The following is a 13,167-nucleotide window of genomic DNA, read 5'->3' on the forward strand; positions in this document are numbered from 1 at the left end:
ATAGAATTTGATGAAATGAAATTGCACAAACGTTTGTATACCAGGTTGCATATCACACCTACTAACACCACATGTACATTTGTTTTTTTTTAATTTAACATACAGAACAGGATATACCTTAAAATTTTTCTTCACCTTTAAGAAACGGAAGTGGCTTGTTCGTGAGGCTGCTTAAGGGAGAACTAGCCTGTTCATGTTTCTGAAATTATCTTTTATTTCCTAAGGAGGACAACACTGAATTTCCATAGCTTTGGCTCTTGGAAGTGATTAAATAAAATGTCGTATATATTCCATGAGACATCCTACAGGGAAGAATTAATGTAATTAATGAACAAATTAAAAAGGAAATGGGAAAAAAAAATGGTGCTGAGTGGCAGGAAAATTTTCCTGAATATCAAATATTGTGAAGTGGAGACGGTGTCGGTACAGTTACTTCGTCTTGCTTGAGCAGAACATATATCCTAGGTTAAGAGTCTTTGTCACTTTCCCCGCCACCGTACATTTCCGCCAGCTTATTAAACCGAGGCCCCCATTCTCGGAGGTAATCGTAGTTTTGGTCTCCGTCAGTGGTACCTGATTCTAAAGAACTCAGAGATTCCGCGATGGAATCGTTTCCTTCGTAGGCATACGTTGCAAGTGAGTCGTAGGGCGGTGCGGTGGGATCCAGATCGTGCTCTTTTAGCCTTTCATTAATGAAATCCCGGACATCCGTGTTATCCGGAGCTGTCGGAGTCCTCCGTGGGATAAATAAAGTTTCCGGAATAATATCTCGCCGCAGCTTTTTTTCCTCAATAGCTGCAGGATTCCTCAGGGTGCCGATATCAAAGGCCTGGGTGTCCTCCTCTCCGCCACCTTCATCGTTATAGCTCACAATGTTGTCTCTGATATCTTCTTTAGACAAGATCAGAGGCTCTTTTTTCCGCTGTCTTTTCAGAGCTGCAAACAGTACTACTATAACTTGAAAAAAGAAAAAAGATGCATTAGAGGTCCATCTGAAACACATATTAATAAATAACGAGTGTAAGTACTATAAACGAGTTTGTTATTTAGGTTTTCCGGAACTGGTTAGAATTTAGGGTTAATTTTGTATTTCCATAATTTTTTTTTTTGCGGGGCCTGTGGGGAGGGGGAGGTGTGAGAGGAGAGGGGAGTGTTGAAGGATTTAGCCAGTATGGTTACAGTTTAAGAACAGTGATTCTAATTTACTTTTAAAGCAATGTGAAAGGTTTTTTCAAATACAGTGACTTATTTTATCTATTTTTCTAAGAACTGTTTAAAGATAGTTCCTGATTGTACAGACATTATTTATACTTTGCATTAAATAGTGACATAAGATGTTGTTTAAAAAATAGACACAAATCAAATTCAGCTTCAAATAAAACAATGAAGAAGGGCAAAAATACGCCCATATTTTTACATCCTTATGCAATATTAAAAAGGCAGCTTTCTTCACAAGATATGGAGTATCCATATCTGTTAAATAGCTTTGCTGATGGATTTACATATTTTTTTCCCTTACATGTTACTAGAAGGCCTTAATTACTGGGAAAAAAAGACCACATTATTTAGACATTATTAGTTTAGAAATTTATGAGGTTTTCCATGGAAATATATATCACTCATGAGATCAAAAAAAAAAATTGCTGGATCACATGATGGCAAAGAGTAAATTCAAATTACTACACTGAATTAACCACAAAAATTATGTATGAATTTCAGCTATATGTATCTTAATGAGTATAGATCCACAAGTAGAAATGTGTATCATTCAGACAGGACATTTCCCTACTTCCATGGGAAGGTATCAATAATAATAATAATATACTTATTATTTTAGTAATCATAATAATGGTAATAGCATAAAAGATAGGAGAAAGCTAAAATCATTTTCCCTCTGGTTGTATTAGTTTCCCACCCTCATTCTTTATCCCCAAACATTTTGGTCATAATCCTTTAAAAATGATGATTTAGAGAAACAGATGTGAATTCAGTTAGATGAGGAAAGGAAGGGAAAATATCTTACCAGGTATATGCATGAAGAAATATCTATATTCATTTAGCCTCATTAGAACAAACATTTAAAGGATATGGGATTTATTACTGGTCTTGACTGAACGTGTCCCCTAAAAATTCATATGCTAAAGCCTAAATAAATTCCCAATGTGATGGTGTGTGGAAGTGGAGTCTTGGGGGAAGTAATTAGGTCATGGAGGTGGAACCCTCATGAATGGGATTAGTGCTCTCTTGACATGACACAGGAGAGATGATTGCTTTCTGCCCCTTGAGGATACAAGAGAAGACAGCGGTCTGTGAAATAGGAAGCATGCCCTCCCCAAACATGAAATCCGCCAGTGCCTTGATCTTGGACTTCCCTGTCTCCAGAGGGTGAGAAATAAATTTCTGTGGTTTAAGCTACCAGTCTATGATATTTTGTTATAGCAGCCTGAATGAAGGCAATTATGTTATTATGTAAAGTGGTATTAAGTTATGTTTTCTGTTTTATTAACTTAGAACAGTAAGACTTCTTGCCCTCAAGCTTGTGTGAGAGGGCAGACAAGGGACTTTTCTTAATGCAACAAAAAAGAAAGTTTTAATCCATTGACAACTGTTCTTGACCTTCAAAGTGATTAAAAAATAAATAGGCCACCACCAAGAGAAAGAAAATGTTTATTCTTCAAGTTTTTGAGAAAATGTGACCTTTTATTTTGGCTAAATTCATCATTTGTGCACACACATAAACTTGTGATGTAACGATTTTAAACCTCAGATTGCTTATGATCAACTAAAGGATCTTAGCCAGTAAAAAATGTTTTAATAATGAGGATAATGAAACTTACTAAGATTGGCTTCAAAGTCCCAGTTCATTTCACTGCTTCTTGAAATGTCAGATACAGTGTTTTTGATTAGAGTCACAAGAATACTCACAATAGTTTTAAGATAATGCAACTAGAGAGTAAACAATCTGATTTTTAACTCAAAAGCAGTTAAAAAGCAATTTGTTCTGGGTTATAAAATCAAGTATTGTTGTTTTAGGGACAAGTGAACGAGGTAAAGGGCTATGTTAACATTATATAAGTGAAGAGGTAAGCTAGTGAGGCCATTGTCCAGCTGTAATAAGAACCAAAAACAGTGGAAATAAACTTTAGATTTCCTGAAAAACTACGTATAAAGACTGACGGCAAGGTGCCTTGCCTTAGTTCAGCCACTCAGAAATTGTGTAACCTTGGAAAATGTTTAGAACATCTCTAACTTTCAGTTTCATTATTTAAAAAGGGAAGGTAATGACTCTATCTGATCAGATAAAATATTTTAATACAAACAACATTCCACTGTTAATTGCTGTCTGTCTTAAATGTGGGGGTTGGTTTTAGGGGAAGTATTTTAATAGTAACATTTCTACTTACAAACACAGTGACGTAAGCCATCTAGGAAATAATCACGTTTTCTTACCCAGCAGAATAATGATGCAGAGGAGAATGGCGACCAAGGCGCCTGTGCTGAGACCCGCGGGAAGGAGCAGGGCCTCAGCGCTGCAGGACTGCATGTTGCCTTGGCTGTCACACGCGCACACTCTGATGGTGAGTGTGCCAGTGCTGCTCTGAATCGGGTAGTCGTTGTCCGATATCACCACAGGCAAGAGATAGGTGCTTATGTCATGTCTATTGAATCCATTTTTTCTGGTTAAAATTCTGGCAGTATTATCTAAAATAAATTTTAACATATTACACGTGGCTTGGGACAATACATTTGTCTCATCCTGATCACCGTGGTTTGACACAAAAATAAAAAGTTGTTTGTGTGAAATACAAAATTGATATCAATTTCCCTCTCAAATATATACAAGGCAATTCAAATATAGATAAGATAAATAAGACAGTTTGAGGAATCTAATACCATTATTACTTATTAGATTTTTAACTAATTTTCAGATGTTTTCAAAATGGTGAATTTTTATAAGTGAATCATTTATCAAGACGATAGAGATGGTAGCATATTGTTTATCAGTTTTCAAAAAACATAAATATTATGCATACCAAAGAAAAAATTATAGTAAATGTTTTTTATTTACAAATGTATGTGTGTGCACATACACAAAACACACATTAATCCAATATCCATGAAGAAAAATATGATTGGGTAAATTTTAACTATAGTTGTACTTTTAAAATCAATTAAGCATTCAGAAACCTTCAAGAGTCCCGATGTATGAAGAACAGTCAGCAAGTTACTTAATATTTTTGAACTTTGATTTCCACCCATTAAAATGAATACAGTGTGTAACTCAAGGTATTGGTGGAAGACACTAACGTGGAGTGCCTAACAGACACACAGAAAGAAGTAGGGACTTTATCAAGGCTAGCATCCTACTACCTAGTATATTGCTACTGATATTTCCTTTATCCAATAACTCACCCAGCATCCTTAAATGCGGGTTGTGCATCTATATAATAATATTGAAAAATAAAATCAATATATACTTGGATGATAATTTCCTATGCTGTTTGTCCAATATGCTGGGTCTTGTTTAGCCAATCCCATAAGGCTGCTTAAAATGCCAATGTAGGGAAGGGAGTGAGTTAGGCAATTGCTAAATCAAACCAACAGGATAGCAAAATTTAAAAAAAAGAAAAAAAAGTGACAATCTTTTTGCAGGTATAGTGGTTGAACATAAAGTAATCCTTTCCTAAATTTTAGCAAGAAGTTAAATCTTAGTACATCAGTTAACTACCGCGTAATCTAGGAAAGTAAATTAGCAAAATAGAAGATGTGCATAAGAAAATTTAAAAAATAAAATGTAATCCTGATAATTTTGCAATTCTGACTTTTCTTCCAAGAAGTATTAGGATACAATTCTTCCTTTCTCAAACCTACACTAAAACAAACACTTACATGCATATCGGTATTTTCAGAATCTTCTTGCCTTACACTTTTTTAACTTTTCAAAAATTTCTAAATCTTAATTTTGCCTGCAATAGCTTTGATACATTGAAGAGCCAAAAGAAGTTTTACCCTAAACTAACAATTCTGTTTGAATCATTTTATTAAATATCCAGAAAGTCATCATATAATAATGCTTTTGACCTGTAAGTTAGTGAAAAGTGAGGCATTTTTAATAATGTGATACCAACTGTGGTATCACAGAAGCAGGAAACATATTTTAAGAAAGATGTAGAATTAAAGATTTTTAAGAAGAACATATAGGGCTTCCCTGGTGGCGCAGTGGTTGAGAATCTGCCTGCTAATGCAGGGGACACGGGTTCGAGCCCTGGTCTGGGAAGATCCCACATGTCGCGGAGCAACTGGGCCCGTGAGCCACAACTGCTGAGCCTGCGCGCCTGGAGCCTGTGCTCCTCAACAAGAGAGGCCGCGTAGGTGAGAGGCCCGTGCACCGCGATGAAGAGTGGCCCCCGCTTGCCGCAACTGGAGAAAGCCCTCGCACAGAAACGAAGACCCAACACAGCCATAAATAAATAAATAAATAAATAAAATTTAAAAGTGTTAAAAAAAAACTTTAAAAAAAAGAACATATAGACAAATGCAAGGGTATTGTCTCAAGAAGGTCAACTTTAAGGTGATGTCTATGTCATTGGAATTTCTTTCAAAATTCACCCAATAACAGAAAATAGTGAATTTATGCAAGATTAGATCAAATATTCCATCAGACTTTACTGGTATTCTATTTAGTGTATGTTCAGGTTTGTATTCATATGGTTTCAGCCCTTGCTTTGAGTAACTTATGTAGGATCAGGAACTCTACCCAGTATAGGAAATTGCTACTATTTATCAAAAATTAATTAAGATTAGCCTTGAGTTGTTTCCCCAGTAACTGTGAAGTGCTGTGATAAGATAGTACTATTTCAAGTCTCTATTACTTTTTAAAATTGAGAGGTGGCTTGTTGAGATCCAGGGCTCAGTTTAACAAGAACATAAAACAAATTAAAATACAATTAGAAAGTGGTACAATACAATACAATATTGTCAGCTCAGTACTAAGAACGTCCCGTCTAAATTCTATGTTTAGGTTACCAGATACAGCGAATTAAAATGATGGGTCCTTTTCTGATATTCAGATATTACATCTGATATTGGGCATTTTGTATTTTATTTGCCAATTCTATGTTAATATTTCCAATCACAATTATTTTAGCTGTCCAGAGGGACAGAAAAGATAGACATTTCAGAAGCTCAGATTTAGTAAACAGATGTTACCAACCGATGCCTCTCTTCAGCTGATTTGTGCAAAGATCCTACTATATCAAATATCTCAAGTAGTAGTTGCTCTGTGTAAAACTATCCATTATCTTAAACTGCTTTCTGACATTCTGAAAGCCACCTAGATATGCTATAGCAACCTGGCTCTCCCAGCGTACATACACGGTTAGGAAGGTATTGTAAATATGCCAGTGTAGTTATTAGATTTATTTTAAGAATAGTTATATCTATAGTAGCTCTAAAACAAGTATGCCTTTTTACCAAAAACTACCATATATAATTAGTTTTAACATAAATCTGTTGAAGAGAGAAAACTCTGATTACATACTTTTGTTTAGCCTAGAATAATTACCATACATATTTTCCAAAGAATAAAGCTGTTTGACTTTTTGAAAATACTGACCGTTTTTGTATTTTTCCTCAAAAATATGTTTCTGCTTTTTTTGAGAATGCAAGAAATATGTTTAGTATTTTTTATCACAGAGACATTATAAGATTCATATGTTAAACAGAAGAATAGTGCATCTTGCCATTGAAACTATGTTTTTGCACCCAATCCCCTCATAGGCTAATGTGGCTACTTTTTTTTTTCTTTGTCTTTTCTATGCCTTTTTGGCTTTGGTGAATCTGCTGCTGCTAAATCTCACTGAAGTTTACACAAGAGTCTCATTGAGCCATTCATTTCTCTGTGTGTCCTACTATTTTGTTATAGGAACTGATTATTCCGGCCTTTCTAATGTTTGCAAGATTCAGTCTTTGCATTAGAACCCATATAGAGTCTTCTTTCACATATTTTATAATCTTAAAATTCAAGAAACTAACCATTGTTAAGTAAGAAATTACCATAATAGCTCATTAAAAACATAATGAAACCAAAATTTTGTAACACAGATCTATAAATGAACATATCATGTATATGCTAATTGTTACTTCGGGGAAAATTTCTTGTTAATGTCACCTTAAATCATAATGAACACGTTCTAAAATTTACCTTCATTGTCTTGTACTGTGAAGTTTGGATTGACAGCTGCTAAACTGAAGAAAAATTTTTGTCCACCTAAAGGATCATCTTTGTCTACTGCACTTATAGTCTGTATTAGCTGCAGAAGAGAGAAAAATGTATATTTATCAAACTTCCATGGGTAGAATCTGCTTTATAATATGTAATTTTTTAATATCCAATTTTGTCTAACATTTTTTTAAGGACAATTGATTTTCTTCCTTGTGTATGTACCTTTGTTTGAGTTATTCCATCTTTTTATTATTACTTAGATTTAAACAAAGTCTCTCTCTCTCCCTCCCACTCTGTTTCTGTCTCTGTTTCTCTCTCTAATTTCCCCTAAATACTATTTATTATTTTAATTAAAATAATAAATAGTAATTAATTTAATACTAAATTAATTAAATTTAATTATAATTAAAATACTAAATAGTAACATTGTATTCTTTACAGTTTTATTAGATATAGCATTTGAAATAAGTAGGTATTTCATGTATATTTAAACATTTATCTAGAAGATAAATGTATCTAATGTAGGAAAATTTAGAAAATTATTGTGATTAGGGCTTTCCTCTTCATTAAAAGTAAAGTGAAAACTATTCAAAGAATGTAGAGATTTTATAGACAATTACATATAACTTTATAAAGGAAAGACAAACATTACAGTATTATCTACTTTAACAGTAACTGTTCACTTCATTTGCACTGTCAATAGATTTATATATTTTTTAATTCAACATATACATATAATACTATAGGGATTGGTTATTTTAAAAGGGTCAACTCTGATTTATTTTAGGGTAAGAGAATATAAGAAGCTATCTAGTAACAAAGTAGAAAATTTAACACCTTATACTATAAACAGATGACTGCTTTGAACATATTATACAACTAATTAATATTATACAAATATATATGTAACAGATTACTATGTATTTTTTGCATATATATCCATTTTGTCCTTAACTTATTTATACAACACCATTTTATATATTTTTGCATATTGTAATTTTGCAAGAAGGTTTCAGAAGTTGTTAAATATGTGTTTCAATGCCTAGATAAATGGTCAAATTTATGCTTAACTGAAAGGAATATACTTTTTACTGCATTAACTCAATTTAATATTCTCTGGATATTTGATGTAAATATTTGTTACTGATGTTTTATTAATTTAGAAAGGATTTTTAAGTTTAAAACACTATGTAAAATAATTAGAAAAAAATAAGGAAATATTTTAAGTATTCCATATTAAATTATTTTTCTTTTAAAGTGTTCTATAAAAATTAAAATGTGGTAAAGTTGAGGTACTCCCTAATCATTTATTTCAAAATGATACAAGAAATATAATTGGACCAAAGATAAATGTTTATCGTCTAGAAATAAGTAGCAAAACAATCATTTAAAACTTTAAATAATTTAAAATATATATTTAAAAATCTAACATTATGAAATTTTAGTGGTTATTTAAGATTAAATATAAGCAAGAATTTATGGCTAATGGCTTATCCATTCAATCAAAAACCAAAAGGTGGTACATATATCAAGGAATTCAAGAGAAAAATGTTAAAATAATCTTAACTAATACCCTTTAAGATGTATCTATTCAGTTACAAATATATTTCTTGACTGACTCTTGTTTGTGGAGCAGTCTAAAAGATTTTATTTTCAAATAATGATTTATAGAAATAAGTTGAAGAGGAAAAAAATGGCATAAATGAAATAACATATCAAGAAAGATAGTAGACGAATAGAAATTCTTATGTTTATATATATCAGTATTAATATATTAACTCTCACATACAGATGCATAAAAATTATAGAAATGTGAAAGTAGAGCTAATGGTCTTTTAAAATAAAAACTACAATGTCTCATAATAAATTTACATTTGCAACTGTGATTACAAATTACAATTCCAGTTCATTTTTATGGACAAAATAACACAGTTCAGAGAATGAAATGGCCACATCTTTACATATAACTATAAGAAATTATAAAGGTTTACATAAAAATTCTCAATTAAGATGTATTATTTTAATAAAAGACAGTAGCACTGTATATGGTAACAATACTTCAGCAATTTGCTAATGTATCTTCATTAAATGTTATAAAGGGAATAAGTAAAACTCATTTAACAATGCAGACAAAATAGAATGACATGCTGCAAATCAATATCATATCACAACATACTTTTATGACCAGAAGACTTCTCTATGCAGGTGGAGACACTTACTCCCTTTACAAGATTGATTTTTTTTTCTTTGAGATATAACTTGGCTTCTAGCATCCAACTTCCCCATATTCAGCATTTACCTTTTAATATAGTCTTCCTTTGCATTTCCAGTCATACATTAAAAAGTCACAACATTTTATTTCGGTATTTGTACCATAAAGAGTTGCAATAGAAATCAGAAGATGGCAACAAAAAGGAGGTAAAACTGTTTCTCCTGTCTCTCCCTATAAGACCTCACTATTTTATTTCGACTAGAGACAAATTCATTTTGACCCACTGCCAATAAAAGAAGTTGCCACAGTTAGGAAAAAAAAAAAAAAAGTGATGTCCAGTATCCATTTTGAGCATATGAAAACTAGACACAGACAAGTCATTTATATTTTATCTCCTTAGCAATTATATAATTGGTTTGCATGTTCACTAAGCTATTCTAAAATAATCTTAAATGAACTTGAAGGGTGTTTCAGGGATCATAAGATAATGGAGTGTGGGATGACAAATGGATTTTAAGATGTTTAGTTAGAAAACTGGTCACTGAGTTTTAACATTTTAGTTTTTTCGGTGAAAAGACTAGTAGTTTCCATTGATGCGAAAATTCCCTTTGCTCTGGTAAAAAAGCACCCTTTTTAGTTGTTAGGGAAGTAACTAAACACTGTTCTATGGAAAATATGTAATAGGATTTTGGGGGTTGATAAGGGCCTGGAGCTTAGATACTATCAATGGGTAAATATAAGCAGCCTGTCTCCCCAGAGAGACTCCCTGGGAAATCTCTTGTGAGACTGAAATGCTATTGCCCTCTCATAGAAATTAAAAATTATTAAAATATATTTTATTGACTAAAGGAGTAAAGCCTGTGTGAGGGAAAATGGAAGCAAAGAGAAATAGCCAGTCCTCTCTTCTGCCCTCTCCCAAGGTCCCCTGACTCTGTCTGAGATGGAAAAGATGGGCGTCCAGTTGCCTAGTTCAAGCATAAGACGGGACTATTCATACTACATCACTTGTAAATTGCATCCCTTTCCCCGGGGGAAAATCTTCTACCCTTAGGCCAGGGAATAGGCAAGAAAGGAGGAGAGGGTGGCAATTAGCTTTATTTCTGTCTCATTGAGTCCACACACCAAGTGAATCAGAATTAAGTTCTATGTTGTTCTAAGGGCTGCTCTTAAAGAGCACTTAATTCAGAGGAGTGCTGGGTGGACTAAACTACTCTATAAATAACTAAAGCACACCCAGAAGTTCCAAAAAGCTCCTACTTCCCCGGAAGGAGGGAAGACAGACCTAACAAATTAATTTCAAGAAAGGCTCAGTGAAGAAGGACTTTATCAAATAGCTATTTTGATTTTGCCTGCTAGGATGTCATAACCTAGAATTCCATCAGTGAGTATATTACAGTTCAGTTCAAGCAACAATTTTTCAGCATACGAGACCAAAATGACATCTAACAAACGAGTCTTATTAAAAATAACTACTATGGGAGGCTTTTGCACATGCAGCCAATTAGACAAAAATTATTAATCATGTTCTTCTTGTCAAATTTGTTAAAATAGACTACTTTTTAAATTAAAATCAACTTTGATTTGATTATTTTCCCTCAATATACCAGCTTGTTTTTAAAAGTTCAAAAAATATGAAATTACTGAGCCAGATATAGGTTAAAAGAAAAAAGGCATAAGAAAAATAAACAAACACAATCCCTTATTTTGTGTATTTTGAATACATTTGGGAATGAGTATTTATAATGACACATGCTCTGAAAAGATATCTCTTGAAAATCAAATAGAATAACCATAGAGCGAGCAATGTATGCAGCAGTTGCAAAGTGGGTAATTCATCTCCTAGAGAAAAGGCTTCAACTCATATCATGCTGAGCCTGCCAAGCAGAGGACTATTTGGAATTGTATTTTTAGGGCACACTCTTTCATTAAGAAGTAGGTTGGAAGCAGTTTAGTCCTTTAAATATTCCAAATTAAACATTTCCATAACTCTTTCAAATAAAAACATGAATCCAATTGCAGCAATTTTACCATTTCGAACAATAGACAGGCTATTGAATTCCTGTTAGAATCTTCTGAAGGAAGAATTTGAGTTATTTCACGATGTAATTTGCATAAAAATGTACCAATGACATTGATGTTTATAAAGAGCATCAAATGATGTCAAAACGCAATACAGTTTCACGATGGCTTCTCTTTCTTTAATAAAACACATTTGATTCCCAATTATTATTTATAACATGCAGCTTCCTTCTGTGAAGATGGCATTCAAACCAATTAAGGGCATCTCTTTCAGCCATACAGGCTGGGGCTCTTCAAACAACAAAATGAGTCCACTGAGGAAAAGACTTAAAGAGTTATAAACAAATTTGGTATAGGAAGAATGTTTTAAAGGATGAAAACGAAGTCATTAAGCACTTTATGTGTTGCTACGATGATGAAATGCAAGTATAAGTCTTAAGAGTGAACTCTGCGGCTCTGCTTCAAAATCGTATTTGCATACATTGGAATATTGATGGAATGTTTTGATGATCCCAAGTATTTGTCTCTGTTTTCCCCAACTTTCATTTCCCATCTTGTGAGCTGTTACCAATATTTATCTAATGGCACAGCAGGATTTATTTTTCCTTTTGTTCATTTATTTTTGTTTTTGAAAGTTTAAGAAGTTATTTCTTCTTACACTTTAACTTTTGTGGCTACAGTAAAATCTCATATTTACATTAGAACTTTACGAAGGACATATGAAATGTGTTACACTATTATTTAAAACATTTTCAACCCTAAAAACATCAGCCTTTGGTTTTGTTTTTTGTTTGCTTTTAATCATACTACTGGGACTTTATATGAGTGATTTTATCTCTGTTTACTCATTCCTCTCAAGATTGGGAAAAGAAAATACTTAACGTCCCTGTTAAAATCTTCCTACACTTTAAAATCCTATGGGTGCTTACCTGTCCTGGTCTGGCATTTTCACATACAAAAGTGTCATAGAACACAGCAAATTGTGGGGCATTGTCATTAACATCCAAAATTCTCACAAAAACAGCCACCCGAGTCATCTCTTTGGGATTGTCTAGAAAAAGGAAAGGAAAAAATCTATTTAGGAAGACACATTTGTACACCAGATTTAATTTATATAAGCCTCTTGTGGATATTAAGTGTTCACATACAAATAAGCATCACCTTCATTCTACTAACGTAATGAGCAAATGCGATAAAAAAAATTACTGCAGAGCCTAATTAAGTAGTCATGAATTCAGTTATTAATGGGCTCAAGAGTATTATTAATATTTTGAAAAATCTTTTTAAAAGCACAATCCAGTATAATTGAGTTCTTATTATATTTGTGTCCTTATTCTCCAAATACACAAAATAAGAACAAATATTTATTAAATCTTTATTATATGTCATTATATTTCTTAATTTATACCATTTTTTTGGGATGAAGAGTGGTTTTAAATAAATTAGTAACTTGCCTGAGGTCATCTACGTGGTAGTTGTTATATTACAACCTACCCTTCTGACTACTTTTATCACTAAAATCTATTCTAACAGCTACTCTCATCCCTCCTTTTGGAAATTTTAATATATAGCTACTAATTTTACAAATTGGATGGAAATTTACAATGAAATACAAGATTTTAAATGTTTCATTAATACAATTGTTACTGGTACCATTTCAACAATCCAGGCTCAATTTTGTATAACAAAATTAGTTCAATAGTAACATGTA

The 13,167-nt window shown here is 32.7% G+C and overlaps 1 protein-coding gene across 2 annotated transcripts in view; it reads right to left on the reverse strand.

The window, feature by feature from the left end:
• Positions 1-466: 466 nt before the first annotated feature.
• LOC133089603 (cadherin-10) overlaps positions 467-13,167 on the reverse strand; it is a 118,446-nt gene continuing 105,745 nt past the window's right edge. Inside the window, exons 8-11 of one of the 2 annotated variants that reach the window (XM_061187676.1) lie at positions 12,386-12,507; positions 7,205-7,313; positions 3,451-3,702; positions 467-951 (exon numbers count right to left, since the gene is read on the reverse strand). In XM_061187676.1, the coding sequence (XP_061043659.1) occupies positions 467-951; positions 3,451-3,702; positions 7,205-7,313; positions 12,386-12,507 (968 nt within the window). Of the gene's footprint in view, positions 958-3,450; positions 3,703-7,204; positions 7,314-12,385; positions 12,508-13,167 lie in introns of both variants that reach the window. The other variant, XM_061187675.1, reaches the window with a different exon arrangement.

The sequence above is a fragment of the Eubalaena glacialis genome, chromosome 4 (genome assembly GCF_028564815.1).
Source record: "Eubalaena glacialis isolate mEubGla1 chromosome 4, mEubGla1.1.hap2.+ XY, whole genome shotgun sequence".
In the NCBI taxonomy this organism is placed as follows: domain Eukaryota; kingdom Metazoa; phylum Chordata; class Mammalia; order Artiodactyla; family Balaenidae; genus Eubalaena; species Eubalaena glacialis.